The sequence below is a fragment of the Dermacentor variabilis genome, chromosome 3 (genome assembly GCF_050947875.1).
Source record: "Dermacentor variabilis isolate Ectoservices chromosome 3, ASM5094787v1, whole genome shotgun sequence".
NCBI classification, from domain to species: Eukaryota; Metazoa; Arthropoda; class Arachnida; order Ixodida; family Ixodidae; genus Dermacentor; species Dermacentor variabilis.
The window spans coordinates 121362820-121382948 of NC_134570.1; the positions used below are offsets into that span (position 1 = coordinate 121362820).

General features: G+C 46.6%; 1 protein-coding gene across 2 annotated transcripts in view; it reads right to left on the bottom strand.

Moving 5' to 3' along the window:
* Bre1 (E3 ubiquitin-protein ligase Bre1) overlaps positions 1–20129 on the bottom strand; it is a 39353-nt gene that overhangs the window by 15967 nt on the left and 3257 nt on the right. For both annotated transcript variants that reach the window (XM_075686251.1, XM_075686250.1), the window contains exons 3-9: positions 16696–16850; positions 13171–13448; positions 9957–10102; positions 8827–8988; positions 6597–6764; positions 3218–3496; positions 2398–2586 (exon numbers count right to left, since the gene is read on the bottom strand). In XM_075686251.1, coding sequence (XP_075542366.1) covers positions 2398–2586; positions 3218–3496; positions 6597–6764; positions 8827–8988; positions 9957–10102; positions 13171–13448; positions 16696–16850 — 1377 coding nt within the window. The remainder of the gene's footprint in view (positions 1–2397; positions 2587–3217; positions 3497–6596; positions 6765–8826; positions 8989–9956; positions 10103–13170; positions 13449–16695; positions 16851–20129) is intronic.

A 20129-nucleotide genomic window follows, 5' to 3' on the forward strand; every position in this document is an offset into this window, starting at 1 on the left:
ACAGTGTCGGATTTCCTCAAGAACAAGGGCAAGATCTTGGAAGCGGCCGAAAAACCATCTGGTGCCCAAAAAAAGAATGCAAGCCAAGGTGTTCATCCAAAGCTTGAGGAAGCTCTCGTCGTGTGGCTTAATTCGATGATAGCAAAGCGGTTGCCGCTCTCGGGCTGCACCTTGAAAGAAAAAGCGGAAACTCTCGCGGTTCAAATGGACATTGAGGATTTTAAATTTAGTGATGGATGGTTGAGAAACTTTAAACATCGGAATGACCTCAAGTTCAAGAAGATGTGCGGTGAGAGCGGCGCCGTCGACAGTGCAGTTATTGAGCAGTACCGCAACGGAAAACTTCAGTCTTTGTTGCAGCAGTTCTCTGCTGACAACGTTTTCAACTGCGACGAAACTGGTTTGTTTTATAAGATGTTGCCAGAAAGAACGCTCGCTTTTGCTGGTGACCCATGCCATGGTGGCAAGCACAGTAAAGAACGGCTGACCGTTCTCGTCGGCAGCAACATGTCTGGCAGCGAGAAGCTTCCTTGTTAGTTATCGGGAAGTCAAAGAACCCGAGGTGCTTTAAAGGGGCAACGCTGCCAGTGTTGTACGAAGCCAACAAAAAGGCATGGGTGACTCAGCAGTTGTTTGAAAGTTACGTCCGCAGGTTGGACAGGAAGTTTGAGCTTCAGAACAGACGTGTCGTGCTCTTCATTGACAACTGCGCCGCTCATGGTCACATCAAGAATTTGAAGGCTGTCCAGCTGGAATTCATGCCACCCAACACGACTGCAGTCCTCCAACCAATGGACCAAGGCGTCATCCGCAATGTGAAACTTTTGTACCGTTCGCGGGTACTAAACCGCATGGTGCTGTGTGCGGAAAACGGCAAAGGCTACAACGTTGATCTTCGGTCTGCTGTTGGAATGCTTGCGGACGCATGGAAGGCAGTGAGGCAAGACACGATCCGCAACTGTTTTTGCCACGCGGGCTTCGTACTCGCCTCAGAGGAACCAGACTTGCCTGAAAGCAACAACACTATTGACGTGTGCCCGCCCACGGACGACGTGATCAACGACCTCCACTCTGCTGGGGTTTCCATACCCACAGAAATAACTTTTCAACAGTTTGTTGACGCCGACAACGAGCTCGACTTCTGCGCAGAACTGACTGACGAGGAAATAGTCCGTCAGGTTGTGGGGGATTCAGAAGACTCCGATGTTGAAAATGAGGAGCCAATGCCTGCGCCGCCTACAAGCGCCGAGTTGATGCGAGCACTGTTGACTCATCGGTATACAGTGCTGACATGACCCTTGCGCAGATCGAGGCGAATATGATCGCATGCAACCGGAACGCCGTCCAAACAACTATCGGCAAGTTCTTCAAGCCACTGCAGCAATAACACTGGCTGCCCGACGATGCATATGTATATAATAAACCGGCAGTCTGCTGCATACAGAGTTTTTGAACACCTCTTTTTATAGCCACTTCACTGATGCTTTGGCAGGGTTTCGGAAGCCTGGTACTTCGCCCTTTACCTCTAGATCCGAGAAAAAAAGAAAAAAAGGTGCGTTTTTTTGCATGCATTCATTTTTTCGGACTGCCTGAATTTTCGGACGTTTTTACGTTCCCTAGAGGGTCCGAAAAATCGGTCGTTGACTGTATTAAAATCCAGCCTCCATCCATGGAGAGCTTGCTAAACAGCAGGCATGCAAAGCGAGTGACACCTTCTTGGAAGACTGTGTGGTACCTCCATGTTTGGTCTAATGAAGTGTGAAGACGTGACATGTTTGTTCAGAGATGCGCTGCCATAGACTGCATGATAATTATGACCATCGCGCTATCTTTGTAATAATCGAGCCTTCGTTACAACTGGGACTATTACAAGTAGGCTTGACTGTATTCATAACGAAGACTCAGAAGCTGGACCAACGTACCCTGACTGCTCAAAGAGCTCGATTTTTTTTTTCAATTTTTATCATCCTAAATAGCTGTGCGAGCCTGTTCCTGCAGCAAGCAATTCTCTTTCTATTGCTGGGCCATATAAATATTTTTCTACGCTCTCTGAAGACAAACAATCCAGCACTGATGAAGAGCTGCTTCTGCAGTGAGAGCAGCGCTGAAGTTCTTAAAAGTGTTTCTGATGGTGACCACCGGCTCGTCCCCCTTGCGATGCCTCTACAGTCGGTACGCAAAGCGTAGAGAGCTTCAACGTAGAACGCGGGCAAGGAGACCATGAATGAACGGTCCAAAGATAACTGCACACGCACGAACAGTTTGTCACAGCCACAACTGTTGACACAACAGAGCATATCACAGTATGGACGTTCCCGTTGTGGGCAAAGTTCCTGGAGATGCAATTTGCAAAATGCTGCACGCACAGGAAGTCACGCGCAAAATGTGGCCACTCACCTTCTGCGTCTCTGTTTGGGCCTCGCGCAGCTTGCGCTTGCTGCGGGAGACCTCGCTCTTGAGCTGCCTGTTGTGGCTCTGCAGGCTCGTTATAATGTGCCGCATCTCCCGGTTGATTGGCTGAGCCTGCTCGCTGGACACCGACGACGACTCAAACTCAATGCGTAGATTCTCGTACTCTCGACGAATCTGCAGCATACACACAACAGTCTCACTCTGGGGCTCGGCTTCGTGCCGCTTGCTTTACAAAACTGTTTGCATTCGCTCGCTTGTCAGAAGACAGGTAGATCATTGGCAGATAAAGTGGAGACCGCATTTTCTATCTCAAAGAAGAATAGATAACTGGGCTTAGTTGGCATAATACTGTATTGTGCGGTGCACACAAAAAAAAAAGGACACAGATGACAACAGCTGAAATCAGAAAGACAGGTCGTTGCAACTGCCAGTATTCTGCTGCAACTGATTCGGTAGCCTGCATTGATTTAAACTCAACAGTTAAATTATGAGAAGGGATTATGCCTAACCCTATGCTGTTTGTAATGCAATACCTGTAGTGGAATTCCACTTTTGCAAAGATGTTCAGTGACACTCCTTTCTTCAACGATGGGCCAGGTTATCAATGTCAAGGCATACCTGTACCATTTTCGAAAAACCTAGCATGTCCACTTCGTATCATCCAGAAACCACTTTGGTAACCAGCGGCCACTACAGTCGCAAACGTTTTACGCAAGACTGGCCGGTCCAGTCTCACTGGACAAGCACCACAAGCGAGTGCGGTCGAAAACCTTCGCCACATGTGGAAACAGTCGATCTGAGAGACCTGCGCGATGTTGTCCTCGAGGCGGATGACCTCCGAGCGAAGCTTCTTCTGGACAACCAGCTCCTCGCTTTCCATCTGCTCAATGTGGCGAAGGTGTGAGTTTTTGGCTGTCGACAGCAAGGAGCGACACTCGTCCAGCTGAGTCTTGAGTTGCATGCTCTCGTTGTACAGCACGGAGAACTGGCTCTGCAGGCACTTGTACTCGGCCGTGCTCACCACCAGGCTCTCGGGCAGCGACCGCAGCTCTAGCCGCAGCCGCTCCACCGTCTTCAGGGCCTCCTGCAAGGGATGAAGCCAACGTGTGACCCTCTGAACGCCCTGCTTATTGCGGGGGAGACGTTGAGGGCAAGCACCCTCAGGGCCAAGATAATTGCAGAGATATCTTTTTTTCTTTTCTGGATTAGGTTTTACCTTATTGCCATCTGCACGTTGTGCAGGTAGCGTCAGACATGCCGTGCAGCAAAGACAGCGTGTGTTGACACGCTGATTGTTCCCAATGGTGAGAAAATGGCAATATTTATTATGCGGAAGAGCAGCAACGGAGGCTTTCACCCGTCTCTGCAGCCTGCTAAAAGGTCTTTTCTCTGGAAACTAGAGGTCTGTGAATATTCAAAACTTTCAATTAACGAATCAAACAGTGTCCTATTCGATTCGGTCTTTGAATTTAATAGTCAGTATTTGTAAATGTGAATATTTTTCAAATACTTTTAGAGTATTTCGAAATGTCAACTGCACCCAACTAAACATAAAATTGGAATAACATGCTAACTTGTGCTGGTTGGTACATGTCTCAAGAAAAAGAGTACAAGCACTGAACAGGATGTGACTGAGACAGACGAAGCGGAACAAAAAGGAAAAAAATACATCGGAGCAAAAGTACGGTAAATTTTCATCTATGCAGGCATAGTATTTGCACAGCGGAGCAGGCTGCGTCGCTTAGACAGCCATACTTAACGGACTATGCAGCGATCATATGCACTTGAAGAGCCCTGTTCACGCGAAAAAACTACTTGTTAGCTCCTAATGCTCCACTTGTGCTTTTGATAAACAACGCTTCAGAAACAATGTTTGATAAAGTACTATGTAATGACAGAAAGTTGCTAACATTAAGAGTACTAGGACGTGAACACTGTTTTATATTAATTGTGATAACAGCTGTTCATTATTCGAAAACTATTCAATATTCAATTCATTCCTGGCACTATATTCGATTTGTAATCGATTCGGTCTCAAAATTCACTTATTGCACACCCCTACTAGAAAACATGCATGATGCAGCACATTTTGAAATGATGTTCACAGTAGTATGGCTGACAGCTTTGACTTGCCTCGGTCACAAAGTGCAAAACATGCACAAGCTTAATCGGCTATACACAACAAACAATGAATTTGTAATCCTGGCCAAGTTTGCTATGAACCATGAATCTGCAACCTGTTTACGGTGCACATCAAGTGCAAGGAAATCCCACCAGATGGCAGTGCCTGCCTCATACTAGCAGAGTGCCTCATATTCAAATGAACTGGCATTAGGCTAGGCAATTTCTTTCACTCAAGAGCAGTCTTTTGTTTCTCCTTCAATGCTTTTTATGCTGTACAACAAAAGCTGTTGGGTTTACGTACCATTGCACCAAAATTTACTCTGTATAATACTAGCACAGCAACTGCTCTGCAAAATGCTGTGTGTAGTTTCAAGATGAAGTACCGTATTTACACGATTGTAAGTCGACCCCTTTTTTAAAATTTGAAAGTCTGAAGTTGGGGGGTCGACTTACAATCGAAACCAAAACATGGCCCCGCCAAAAAAAAAGCCATATTAACGAGAGCTACAACGTAGTTACAGTTTTATGTTTGCTCTATGGCCCTACCCGTATCTTTTCGCTATCCCGCGTGTTTGTTCGCTTTTCGGAAGGGTTTTTCAACATTTTTGAGAGTCTTACAGTGCATGCAACACTCATGGGGGGGGGGGTGTCGATAGGTGATAAAAGCGCCGCTGTTCCCATTTGCGGCGGCACCCTCAGAACGGCGGCGCTTGCGGGGAGTATCGGTAGTTCATGGAAGAGCAGACACCGCTCGCGGGTTTCTCTTTCTCTGTTTAAAAGCATTGGTTTGATTAACTTCTTGACGCGCTCCACTTCGGCTACTTCTACGCTTCCCCAGTCGTCATGAGTGCTGCAGGCCCACTAATCTTTCGGCACTCGTTCACAGCAGCGTTCAAGAGGGCTGCCATCCTTTACGCCGAAGAAACAAATCACTGCGCAGCGGGCCGCAATTTCGATGTTTCTAAACGGGTGGTGCGAGAGTGGCGACTGCAGCGAAGCGAAATTTTCACCCTGTGGCGGCAAGTGAGAAATTTCCCACGTGCCGAAGTCTAGACGCTTTCCGGAGCTGTAGGCTAAGCTTGCGGCGTACGTCGCTGAAATGCATGATCAGTCCCTGCCAGTGAAGTGCGACGTGGTCATGAAATAAGCCCGGACCTCCGCCTGAATTTTAAGGTTCTGCTCCGCCGTGAGTACGAGTGGCTGGCGGCAGAAGACTGCGAAATTACGCCAACCGGACCTGTCGAAAGAGCCTCCCTGACGGCTGCGTGTGGTTGGGTGCATTTGGCGTGGGCTGCTGTTCTGAACGATGACCTGGTGCGGTCGTTTGCCAAATTTGAAATTTCGCTGGACCACGACGCGCTGTGGGACCGCAGCAACTATGACGATGGCAGCACTAGTGAAGACGAGTACATAGTCCAATGACCATGTCAGCTACTAATAAATTTTCGTTATCGAATGCGCTCTCGGGTTTTTTTTTTTTTTTTCCGGTCTAGCGTTATGGGGGGGTCGACTTACATTCGAGTCGACTTACAATCGTGTAAATACGGTATGAGACGTTTTGACGGACAGCACACTGCATATCCAACATCGTTTCAACGTCAATGTGTGGTGCAAGATGGCTGGTTACTTTACACTTACAAGAAATCTGGTTTGTTATTGCCATTGGTTGGGAAGTCTTCCTTTGTTAAGATTAGGTAACAGAGGCATGTCTTTTTCTGAGCTTTCAAGAGCAACTTCATTTAGCTTTCTTTTGCTTATCATATCCATTATTGCATTATAACGATATTTAACAATACCGGTCATCAGCAACATGTTCTCAAATGTTCACCGGACAAATGAAAACTATACCCAGGTTAGCGGTGCAGTGATCCAAAGACGACCACAAATTGGGTAATGGGAGACCAGGAGGGATTATGATGCCAAGCAAATAATACAGAGCTTGTATTCACACAAGAAACATTCTTGGAACGAGTTTCACACAAGCCAAGTTTGTTGTCGTGCCTCTGCAAGCAGCAATGAGATGATGGCGACAGCCCGGCAGTTGGGAGACCACCTTGTACCTTGTGGTCATGTTGAAGCTGCTCCAGCTCCAGCAGCCGTGCCGATGCCAGCTCCCGCTGTTCCTCGAGCTGGCTCTGCAGGTCCTCCAAGCGCAGGGAGGCTGCTCCACCACCACCGCCAGAGCCCCCGCCAGAGGCCACCAGGGGCAACGTGTCGACGCCGTCCACCTGCAGAGGGCACCGACACACACACATACTGCAATCGCCCACCACGCACCAGTACCGCTGCTAGAGGACAACCAGGGTCTCACCTCGAGTGCCCCTCACGGAAACGCTACCGACACCAGCACCACACATTAAGTGCAAGAAAAATGTGCTTGTAAATTCGATAGGCCAGTCCCGCTTATTGACAAAAACAATTCAGTGTTGTAACAGTACGTTTACTGAAGATTAAGCTTGGCATGCGACTTCATATTGATAGGAAACAGCACCAGATGAAGGCAGCCTCAGCATGGCTCCAGCCAAGACGATGAGGATGACAAAGTGGCGCAGATGCTAGTTGGTCGCCACCTTGGTCGTGCTTGGACTAGCATTGTGAATATATCTTACAAATAGCTTTGTAGCTAAATTACGGATAACAATACAGGTAACTGTTGTGGCAATACCAGTTAGCACTGGTGACATAAAAAATGAAATACAGTAGAACCCCGTTGATACGTTTTTAAGAGGATCGTGAAGAACACAATGTACCTGCCGGGAAAATGTAATCGTGAGGAAGGGCGCAAATCACCACAGCACAAAGTCAGGTGCTCGTACTGTGACCAGGAACGGCGCATGCATGTGTGCATAATTAAGGGACACGTACAGTACGGTGTTCTGTGACAGTGGTTCCTGCCACAGTATGATGTGTGTGTTCCACTGCATAACACTTTAGCTTACTAAAGAGAGCCAGCAATTGTGAAATGCAAATAAGACCCTTGTAGGCCCCAAAGTAAATGTAGCCCTGTACTTGGCAGAATTGGCCAATTGTGTGTGGTTCCTGGTAGGTTTTAATCGATGCACACTTTTACAGAAGCTTCGCCAACTGCTGTGTGCATGCTTTCTCCAAATGTTAGTGCAGCGCCTGGCTTGTGCAACTTTGTTCTTTATTGCAAACTTCGGTAGCTCGCTGCAACGAATTGGTCGTCTGGTGCAACATGCGAGGGCCAATTTCTCCCTGCACCGTTATATTTTTCTGGCGGCCACTTTCAAATGCAATGCAAGATGCGGGAATATTACAGAATGGTGCTGTGGCGAACTTTTCTTCTGGCGTGTTGCTGGTTTAAGACATGAGTGAGTAGCAGGGTATGGCTTATGAGATGAGGAAGAGGCGTTAGAAGATGGAGAAGATCAAGTGAAGGGACATACAAATAAAACCACTGTGCTCTTAGCTGTGCTTGGTTGTTCCACAGTGCTGTATCAAATGGGAACATAATACATAGGAGTCAATGGTAATTAGGTCGGGACCACGAAAACACGATGTAGCTGCCGGGAAAATGCAACAGCGAGGAAGTATCAATGGGGTTCCGGTGTAGACTATTACATTGAAGCCTTTTTCACATCACCCAATTGTTTGGTTACTTATGCAGCCTTTTCCTTGTCTAAAGATAGGCCTGCGGCTGTACCTACTGTCACTTTTGCAAGTGTGCTCTGACACCATTATGGAGCACTCGGTGTTAGCCAACACTGGTGGCAGGCATGCCCACTAAGGTGACAGGAAACAAAATGTGGCCATAAAACTGGAAATTCCACGAGAGGCTTCCACAATGAACAACATGCCTTGTCAAGCTGCTTAAGTAGTTGCTTTTTGCTGTAGCCACCATCTTTCCCCTGCAGGAGGAAAAATAATGAGGATTTCTTTATTCATCCACTACGCTGCCTTTTCATACCTTAAAGCCTTTTGCCTTCTGTCAAAGCACTACTCCACCCGTAGTGTCACCTTAGGTAGCAGACACGCAAAAGCTTTACGCCTCCAGCAACAATGGCTATGCTGAAAGTACGAGAACATTTGCTATAGGACTATTTTCAAGTTCGCAAATCAGAGAGGGCCTTTGAAAATAAGGTGCACATCAGGGAGGGAGTATGCAGGGAAGGGAAGGTAAGTTCAGACATTTAAAACATCTGTCAAATGGCCATCAACGAAGTCAAGGAAAGTTCTAAAATTTTTTAGAGAACGCTTGTTGAATCTCTTGGCCGAGAACAGTGTTAGTTCTGAGTAATCAAACTGAGCCCAGGGCCCTCTCCCACTGACCTGGAAGCTCTTGATGCGCTGCAGGCAGTCGGCCAGGTTACAGTCAAGCTTCTCCTCACGCGCGCGCACCTTGCTCAGCTCGTACTCGAGCTCTTCCCCTCGGTTGCGCAGTTCGTCATTCTTGGTCTGCAGTGAGTCCACCTGGTCCTGGTGCTCCGACAACTGCATGTCATCGCAAACAAAGCAATGCTATCACAAAGTACCCTCTGGACGATGCGAGGACAATGTATAATGTAAGGGATCCCTTTTTCTTCTTTCCGTTTGTCTCGCGTTACAATTGCAGTTTTATTTTATTATTTTGTTTCGTGCGACCAGAACGTTAACCCTAGCGTTACAATCACACTGCCACTACAATCAAACAAATATGGCGGTTGGAGCACCGCTCAGACAACCGACATAGTGAGAAAAGAATGAGAATTGAAATAGAATAGTTAGATTAACCTCGAATTGGATACCATACAAAAACACCACTGTCATGCCATGCGTCTCTTTACAGGCAGAACATGATTAGAACAGACCAGGACACAGATGAGCCTCCCTCATCAAGGCTCATCTGATTTAGTCGCCTGCGAAAGCTGTTCCGTAACAGCTGCATGAGTGAAGCAAGTTGGAGCAAAATGTGCACGTTGTGCCAGTGGCTTTCCTTTACGAACTTGGGAATTGCACCGGAAGGTTACACTAATAATTGAAAATGTAATGGAAGCCCCAACTTATATGTGCATGGGGTATTCACTTTGTCACAAATAAAGCAGAATGTTGATACAGACAGGAGTTCATACTTGGGATACACTCTGGAGTGGGTAGCAGATCACAGACTCTATGGGGAAAACCCGCTAACTGGAATATTGTGTGCAAGCATAACCAATGCCTTTTATTGCTTACCAGTGTCATTTCTTTCAGTCCTACGAGCATCAACTACTAGTGCAATCAGTTGCACTGTATGTCATGCCAACAATCACGGGGTGAGGGATGCCAGTTCGCTTTAATAACCCAAGCCCCTTTCACCGCAGTTACAATCTGCTCGAAGTGAAGTAACATGCGTTCGTGTAGCATACCACATTAAATTTTCAATATTCTAGAACAATGACGGCACAAAAGTCAATGGTAGAAAAGAGCAGAGGCGCCCCAACCTTGAGGGTCAGCTTGTGGTTCTTCTCGTGCAATGAGGTGACCAGCGCGTGGAGATTTTTGTTCTCTGTCTGCAGCTCTATGTTGGCTTGCCGCACTGCCTCATTCAGGTCTGGCACCGGACCAGTGTCCATCACTGGCTCCCCATCTGCGTTCGAAGAGAAGGAGAAAGTATCGTCGAGTCTGTCAGTCAAGCACTACACACACAGAAACTATCCACTTCTAAATTCACAAGTACAGTAGAACCTCGTTGATACGATCTCGTTTTGTATGATTTTTTTGGCACCAACGCTCACGACCGAGAACATAAAAGAATGGCCCAATACAGATACGAGTCTTTCTTTATCGGTTAGTACAGTAGAACTTCGTTCATACGATTTCCTTCCGTACGATTTCCCACTGCCAACGTTTGCGGTTGAGAACACTAAAATGAACCAATGAAGTTACACTTCTTTTTTTGCTAGTTCACACATTCCCGGAAAACACACTCTTTCAACACCAACGTTTAGTACATCACCAAACTGCCACCATACGATACGCATTGAGGCTGCTAGATTCCAGGTCGTGAACAGTAGCTGCTTGCCACAGCAGCTTCCATGCAAGACTTGCCTGCCCGTCTCACATGAAAACGCTGGTACGCACTCGGTCTCTCATTCCAGCACCAGCAAATCTCCTCCCGGGTCTTTGCACGCCACATTTGCAACTATCGCTGTCAGAGCTATATTGTGATAAGCAACTTCACCTATCTGTTTCACAGAGTGCGCCACTGGAAGCGTGCTGCACACTTTCTAATCGCTGTTTAACCGAACGCATTGCCGTTCTCTGCTGCAGGCAGCAGGAAGTGAGGGTCGTGTTTTGTTCTGCTGGTACTGTAGGTATCGTATTCCAGCGTCGCCCACAAGCTCGATTTTGTTTTGTTTCTCGTCGGTCCTTCGATTGGCGCCGAGTGGTTATGCCAAAATTTTCTGCCAAAATGTCCCGCTTGTAGAAGCTGCTGACCCTGGACGCATTCGAGGAGCACAATCCTAAGCTTGCTGAAGCCACAAAAATGACAAGGCACGTTTAAGGTCGCTTGGGCCCCTCCAACTTAGTGCCCATGCGCGCCTTGTGCTGCAGCAATTAGTATTATGTACATAACAACTACAGTTGAATCTGCCAAAATTTTAAAGTGATTTTGGATTGTGTGTTTTCTCGGTTAATATGATTTTCCTAGCATTTTTTTTTACTCACGAACGAGGTTCTACTGTGCTGGAATACAAGAGCTCAGCGAATCCCTGCAAAACCACAAACAGTAATTCGAGAAATACTCGTGGACTGTTGAAAGACAAGGAAGATCAGAGGAAGAAAGCAGCAATGAGGGTAAATACAATCGCAAAAGGTGGTATTCCTTGCTTAAGTGGGAATCGGTGTTAAAGGGGCCCTAAGAGAATTTTCTAACTGATCGTAGAATTGCCTCAAACGAGGTCCTCTCCAAAAACTCATGCCGCAAAATCTTTTAGAATCCTTCAACTACAAGTGCAGTTATCGCACCGATACTAAGCTTTTCCTCTCTTTTTGTCTCTGCTAACGTGCTGGAGGCTACACAGTGGAGAAGCCAAGAGGGAAAAGCCCCGGCCTAAAATTGAGTGCAACGGCGACGAAAGGGCTCGTTGCGGTACGTCGTGGCAGCTGCGGTAGACTACGCTTGGCAGCATGCCGCTGCCATCTAGGAGACCACGCGTAAGTGACACATCTATGGTACAGTAGAGGTGCTGAAAAACATCCACTGCTGTCCACCCCTGGATAATTTCTGGCAATAATAAAACGACGGAACATACAAACTTTACCGTCACAAAACAGATAGATAGGCAGATAGACACCGAAATGTGTGTGAAGTGTGCTAGTCGTATTAAAGGCCACATATTGAATAGAAAATAAAACAGCAGAAAATTTATTGTGAAGTTTAATGCTAACAAATTTTGTGCAAGGAAACAAAATTAGTAACCTCCCCTATGATGCCCTTAATTTCATTGTCTCGTGGCTTTATACGATTGTGACGAATAGCTTGGATATGCGTTTTATGGCAACCTTTTATTGCACAGAAAGTTTTCCTTTACAGTTTTTCTCCAAAATACAGGAGGGTTTTTCCATAATTACGGCAGGCAGGCCTTGTAGGTTATCGTAAGGCCAATCTGCGCAACAGGCAAAAGCACTGACTGCACATTATGTACGTAATTTGGTCACCGTGCGTAACCACCGTTTGCACCGTGCGGGTCGCACGGTGCAAACGGTGGTTACCGCGGTTGGCGCCGATGGTAATGACCAGGAACCTTTTCATTGTCGGATTCGGCACCATTTGCTACATGTCAAACATACTGAAAAAGGAAGGGAAATGGAAAGATCGTGCAACTAGATCGTGCTAATAGATCTGTGCTTATCCGGCACTAAACTGTAACCTTAGTTGCCAACACCCAACAAAGCATTGCCGATTAGGTCTCGTGGCCCAGGCAGCTTTGCTGTGGGACAACATTCGACACTGGCCAATGTGGTAAGATGCCGCAAACTGTTGCAGAAAACTTCGTGCTAACATGTTCGTATGGGTGGTTCATCAGTGATCCTTCCTGCGATCACGTGTACAGGTCAGACTGATGGCTGTTAAACTGGCTTTCGATTCCACGGCCAAACAGCCAGCAATTACTACCGTGGGCATGCATGCCAAGTTTTTCTGTGTGCTTAAACTTGCACATGGGCAAAAATCTCTGAACTACGTGAATACGTGAGCAGGAACAGACGTACCCGATACAATCTGCGTACTTTCCAGTGGCTAATCGACCCGGTCGTCGCACATGCTTTTGGGCTTTGAATGCGCACAGCTTTTGTCACCATTCCCTATGCCCACTTAACATTATTATTTTGAACGGTCTGGTTGACTAAGACATACCATGTACGAACAGAGGCAACATGCATTAATTAACGAACTGACCATCGAATATACGGAGTCCACATGCTGTAAACTTGATAAAACTCACCGACGATCGGAAAATTCTTAACCCTTTCTGTAGCTCTGATGCTTTTCCCAATTCTGAAGATGCAAGAAATGGGGTGAAGCTCAAGTTTAAAAGAAAATTCAAATTTTCAAGGGACAGAATTCATTGGCGCCTGAAGGGTTCGAGACTCCAGTGGAGATCTCCCAACCCAGGTTTCAAGGACAGACGGGGGGAGGCGAGTAGCACCAACCTGCACCAGGGGTTTCTTCCCCTTGGAGGGCCAGCATGACCTTGTGGTTTCTCTGTACCAGGCGGTCGAAGGCCTGCAGCAGCTTGGCAACGGCACGTGTCGACACCTGCACTCGTTGGGCGAGTTTCTCGTCGAGTTCCTCGCGGTCCCAGTGCAGCAGCATGCCCAAGAACGACGTGGTTGCTTCAGCCTCATTACGCTGCTCTGACTCGTCCCACGCCTCTGAGTCGAAGCGCTGCAGCAGGATCCGCAGGTCCTCATTCAGCTGGTTCCAGTACCTGCGCACAGAGGTCCCCGCAGTGTCACACCTCTCAAGAGGCTGGGTGCAGGGGGCCGCTCATTCCAGGGCTACCACAAGTGTACCACAACACAAGACAGTGTGATGGAAAGAGTAAAGAAGGATGTCTACGATGAGGACAGCAGACATCACAGATTACAGCAGAACCTTGCTGATACGATCCCGTTACGTATGATTTCCCGGCGCCAACATTCACGATTAAAAACCAAAAAGAAAGGGAGGGGGGGAGGGGAGACCCAATACAGTCAAGCTTCTTTTTTACTTGTTTATCTGTTCCCGGAGAACACGATCTTTCGGTACCAGCATTCAGTACACCGCCAAACTGCAATTGTACGATATGTTTTCCGTACGCTCCATCCCGTGCAAACAATAAGAGACGAGAGGCACATGCAATCGAGAACAGTAGTGGCCTGCCGCAGCAGCTTCCCTGCAGTACTCGCAAGACCCTCTCACGTGAGAACACTGGCGCACCTTCAGTTTTCTACTCTGGTACCAGCCAATCTCCTCCCCGATCACTGCACGCCACATTCACTGCTACCACTGCCAACCCTATAGCAATACGGATCTTCATCTGTCATTCCACAGCACGTGTGACGTAGTGCCGTTGGAAGTGTGCTGCATGCTTGTAACAGGCAATAACTCAAACGTGCTGCCATTCCCTACTGCAGGCGGCATGAAGTGAGCATGTTTCACTTAGGCAGCATTGTAGACATCATATTCTGGCTTCACCCACCAGCATGGTTTTGTTTTGGTTTTGCAGCAGAAAAGGACAACGTGTGATTGAACAACGGTTGCTTGGGCGCCACCAGCTCCACGTGCATTGGCGTTGTGTACCGTAACAATTCGCGCCGAGCGGGCACATTAAAATTTCCTGCAAAAATGCCTCGGTTGAAAAATCTGCTGACCCCGACTGAATTCGAAGAAAGCAAACTCAAGGCTCAATCACACCGGACACTGGAGGAGGTCGCGCAACCAATTTGCAACTCGCGATTGAAAAGCGACCGAAGGTGACTGATGCTCACACCGGCAAACCCGTCTGAGCGCGACCCGCAAGTCGCAATCCCGGAGATTATCGTTCTCAGCGAGAACTCCCGGAATATATGGTGGCGTGCACTTTGTATTTGCTGCGACGCGGGAGGAGGCCGGATGTAGACACATGAAAGATCGCTTCCGGTGTGCCGCTGATTGGTTTATCAGTTTTGCGACCACGGCCGCGCGACTGAGAAATCGAGCGGCGAGCGACTGGCGCCCAAAATGGTCGATTTTCGAGAAAAGCGACCATTTGCGACAAACTTGGTCGCACGAACATTGTCAGTCGCCGGTGTGAATGAGCCTTCAAGTGTGCCGATGCTACAAAAACGACAATGTGGGTCTCGGGTCGCTCGGCCCCCACCAGCTTGGCGTGTGTCGGCGTCCTGTGCTGCAACGATTTGCGCTACGCTTCACTTTACGGAGATGCCAACTAACTTAGGTCTGCCAAATTTTTTTTTTACTTTGAATCGTATGTTTTCCATGTTAGTACCTTTTTTGGCATCTTTCTTTCAAAAACCGTATGAGCAACGCTTTACTGTACAAGCAGCAACAAGAGACTAAAGAACCCACACATTCCAATCTATTCTGGTGCAAATGCTGCCAGATGCCAAATCCAGATCAACTTTGCAGCGTTCACTAGTGTTAAGTGTCCCATCAACAGCTTCACGACACCGAGATGTGGTCCAACATGAGTATGTATTTCATCACGTCAGTACCTGATGTATGACATGTTCCAGCTCAGCAAGAAATTCCTACTCATCCTGTTCAACACATGCCCCATTCTACGGCATCGAATGCTCATTAATTCAAAGTTGTTTGAATGCGCACCTCTTAATTTCAACCAACCTCACAGTACAGCGATCATTGCATGCCACAAGATGTGCAATGGAAAGGATGCACTAACATCCTGCCAAAATAGAGAGGCAGAAGGCGCATCACTATAGTAATCAGAATTTTAGAAGAGCAGAAACATCGATATATTTATTTTTATACTTTTATTTGCCACAACCATACCTCCCAAACTGTGAACTTTAAAATTCGTAGAAACGCCACGGACATTACAAAGCATGATGAGGGGTGGGGGGTATTTTGTTGCTGTCGAGTGCAGTTTGAAATGCTTGGTACGAGTACAAAAGCTTTCAGCAAGCACAGCTGTCATGGTGCATCCATGATAGCAAGGCTTTTATCAAAAATTTGCCGCGAGTGTATACCTTTAACGAGGTATCCCCCCCTCCCCCATTTGCACATTATTAACAACACCTCACTTTTAGATGCAGCTCACAACCAGCAACAAACTCTGAACAACAGATACTGACAAGCAATACATTGTTTTTAATTCACATTGATTTATTTAGCAACCTTGCTATAGCTGATTTTGCTTGCTTCAGGAACTATTTTGAACTTAATAAACAAGCTCGAAGCAAGTACCCTTCTAGGATAGGCCATCTAGTGCTGCCACAATAGCGCGACACAGGTACGACCACAATTTCTTTCTTGTATGCATACTTTGCAATCTTGCACCCTCCCACCTTTCAATACCTTGAAAACTTTTTTTTGCAAGCATAATCTATTCTTCACAAAACTTGACGCGATATCATTAAAATCATAGGAAGAGCCCAAATTCATAAACTTTTCGAAAAGTTCGGGAGAGTTGGCAGGTATGCAAATAATAAAAAATTTCTTCAATACAGCATGATACAGTTGGATGAGTATCTCGGTACCATTTGATGCAGGAACCACATCACTGCTGGCATAATGCAGAAAGCGTAAGCAGCAAAACTTGTAACATTTTAAGGCCAGTCAGTATAGCTCAGGCAACTCTGACCGCTGGTTTTGACAATGTAATAATAAATATTAGGATAACATTATTTTCTTGCTTGTGCTAAATTACACGTACACAGCGGAAAACATGAAAACAAGCATAGAATAGCAACAATACAGAGCACAGTGTACTTGCTCTTTATGTGTGCATCTTTTGTCTGCTTTGTGCCGTATAGAACACATCACACCCACCAGCCCTACCAGTTGCCCAAGTTTCTGGTAAAAATGCCAGCAGCGCCAGTGTCAATGGACGAATACTTGTTCAAAGAAACTTCCAAGCAGTTAGTGTCACAATGTGTTTACAATGTGCCAAAGCTTCCTGCAGGATGCGGCGACTGTCTGCAACCATACATTCAAAAGAAAGAAAGAGTCACCTGTTAACAACTGTGAGGACCCCTTCGTCGGATGTTTGCCGTTTCTCCAGCTGCTCCACGCGTGCCCGCAGCTCGTTCTCTTGCCGCACACGCTGCTCGAGACGCTGCGCCAGCTTGCGATTTTGGAACTGCAGTGTCTTCATGTCCATCTCCTCCTGCGGGGTGACAGCCGCGGGCGTCACATGCCGTAGACGCAATGGCCTAAGAGGGCTGCACTATTTGCAGAGAAGAATGCAATAACGGCGGGCACGGGACTCTCAGCGTTAAAGGGGCACTAAAGAAGAGTATGAACTTGATCCGGATTGGTGGCTTATGCCTCTGGAATGCCAACAGGTCGGTATCACTGTAAGTGGAGGCTTATAGCAAACTAGAAAACATCGTGCGTGTAGCCACATGGCCTTAGAGGCTTAAAAAGTGCCATAAAACATAAGCTTACATGCACTTTACAGCAAAAACCTTGCATAGCCCAATACCTATACTCAGTATGCCTAGCCTCTGAAACTTAAAAACTTCTCACAGTGTTTAACTGCCCACTGGGCCTAGCAGCACATCATTAAACCTAATGCCATGCAAATTAGCACCAATGTTATTAGACAATATATGTACAATTAAGGCATGCAGCCACCGTAGTCCTGCATAAAGAAAGCTACAAAATCCCAATAAAGATACGATCTCTCCAATGTTATTCACAGCGTGTTTACAGGAGGTATTCAGAGACCTGGATTGGACAGAACTGGGGATAAAAGTTAATGGAGAATACCTCAGTAACTTGCAATTCGCTGATGATATTGCCTTGCTTAGTAACTCAGGGGACCAATTGCAATGCATGCTCACTGACCTGGAGAGGCAAAGTAGAAGAGTGGGTCTAAAAATTAATCTGCAGAAAACTAAAGTAATGTTTAACAGTCTCGGAAGAGTACAGCAATTTACAATAGGTAGCGAGGCACTGGAAGTGGTAAGGAAATACATCTACTTCGGGCAGGTAGTGACGGCGGATCCGGACCATGAGACGGAAATAATCAGAAGAATAAGAATGGGCTAGGGTGCGTTTGGCAGGCATTCTCAAATCATGAACAGCAGGTTGCCATTATCTCTCAAGAGAAAAGTGTATAATAGCTGTGTCTTACCAGTACTCACCTATGGGGCAGAAACCTAGAGGCTTACGAAAAGGGTTCTACTCAAATTGAGGACGACGCAACGAGCTATGGAAAGAAGAATGATGGGTGTAACGCTAAGGGATAAGAAAAGAGCAGATTGGGTGAGGGAACAAACGCAAGTTAATGACACCTTAGTTGAAATCAAGAAAAAGAAATGGGCATGGGCAGGACATGTAATGAGGAGGGAAGATAACCGATGGTCATTAAGGGTTATGGACTGGAATCCAAGGGAAGGGAAGCGTAGCAGGGGGCGGCAGAAAGTTAGGTGGGCGGATGAGATTAAGAAGTTTGCAGGGACGACATGGCCACAATTAGTACATGACCGGGGTTGTTGGTGAAGTATGGGAGAGGCCTTTGCCCTGCAGTGGGTGTAACCAGCCTGATGATGATGATGACGAAGCATGCATGCAGTATAGACTTACAAAGAACACTCTAAAGCAAGTATGATGCAGTCCAAAAGTTGGACAAAAACTCATTTGCTTGGGAAGATGAATAGACCCTGCCCCCAATAATAAAGCTAGCTTTCCTGCAAGGCAGATTGCCAACATAACGTGATGTGTGGCTGATTTCACACAACTGCAGAGATGCATACAGTTCATGCTTTCACATTTATGAGATCACACATGTAGACATGGCTCTCGTGATGATGACCCATGCCTGCCATAGCCAAGCATTAGCCCCCCCCCCCCCCCCCCCCATAAGCACTTACGCTAGGTATAATGACCAGTGCTGCCATTAGTTAGGCAAATGATCATTGTTGCAACGTGCGCTTGCAAAATAGAAAAAAGATGTTCTACTGACCTCTGCCAACAAGGCTACCATGCGGTGCCCAAAATGTTAATGATGTAGTGTTCCTTTTCTGCTTGTCAGTGTATTTACCTTCATTTAATTCCCAAAAATATCAGCAGACTTCATAAAATCCCCCGTCTGGAAACCTATTTGCTGTGACAGCCCCTCCTGACAGACACAGTCATTTTCATTCTGTGTTCCATCGCTCTTTGCCTTGTTTTCGTGCTTCATTGTTAGCCTCCAAGTTTCTGCCCCTTATGTTAGCACTGGTAGAGTGCATTGATTGTACACCTTCCTTTTCAATAATAACAGTAAGCTTCCAGTCAGAAGCTGACAATGGCTGCCATATGTGCTTTAACCCATTTCTATTCTTCTGTAGAGCTCGTTTTCATGATCAGGGTTCCCTGTGAATAGTTTAGCTCGGTAAACATACTCCTTCAAATACTCTAGAGGCTCACTGGCGATCCTGAACTTTTGTTCCCTTGTCCGGCTATTGATCATTATCTTTGTCTTCTGCATATTAACCTTCAACCCCTCTTCACTCTCTCTGTTAACGTCTTCAATCATTTGTTGTAACTCATCCCCAGTGTCGTTGAACAGGACAATGTCACCTGCAAATCAAAGGTTGCAGAGATATTCGCTGCTGATCCTCACTCCTAAGCCTTGCCAGTTTAACAGCTTGAATACTTCTTCCAAGCATGCATTGAATAGCATTGAAGAGATTGTGCCTCCTTGCCTAATCCCTTTCTTTATAGGTATCTTCCTACTTTTCTTGTGGAAAATTAAGGTAGCTGCGGAATCTCTGTAGATATTTTCCAAGATATTTATGTAAGCCTTCTGTACTTGTTGATTAAAATTAATTATTTAAATTATGGGGTATTACATGCCAGAACCACATTCTGATTATGAGGCACGCCATAGAGGAGGACTGCGGAAATTTTGACCACCTGGGGTTCTTTAACATGCACCTAAATCTAACTACACAGGTGTTTTCGCATTTCGCCCACATTGAAATGCGGCCGCCATGGCCAGGATTCGATCCTGCGAACTCGTGCTCAACAGCCCAACATCACAGCCACTGAGCAACCAGGGCGGGTTTACTTGTTGATTATGTAATGCCTCTATGATTGTTGTATCTCTACTGAATCAAATGCCTTTTCGTAATCTATGGAAGCTGTGTAGAGAAGCTGGTTGTACTCTGTGGATTTCTCAATTACCTGATTGATTATGTATTATATTTTGGCAAAAAATCTCAGTAGGGTTAAATCATTTCCTACAAGCGCACGCTAAGGAGCTCATCATGGACCGCAGAAGCCGTCGGGAAGTGTGTCATTCCAGGCGGCACGTTTGTGATGGAGGCACCGCATACTGCGTAGGCCTACATGTGTGCAGGCGGCTGCAACAGAAGTGGCGCTGGAGAGCCTTTTAGTAACGCCCACTTTTCGTCTATGCAAGAAACAAAAAAAATGTGCGGTGTCACATGACAAC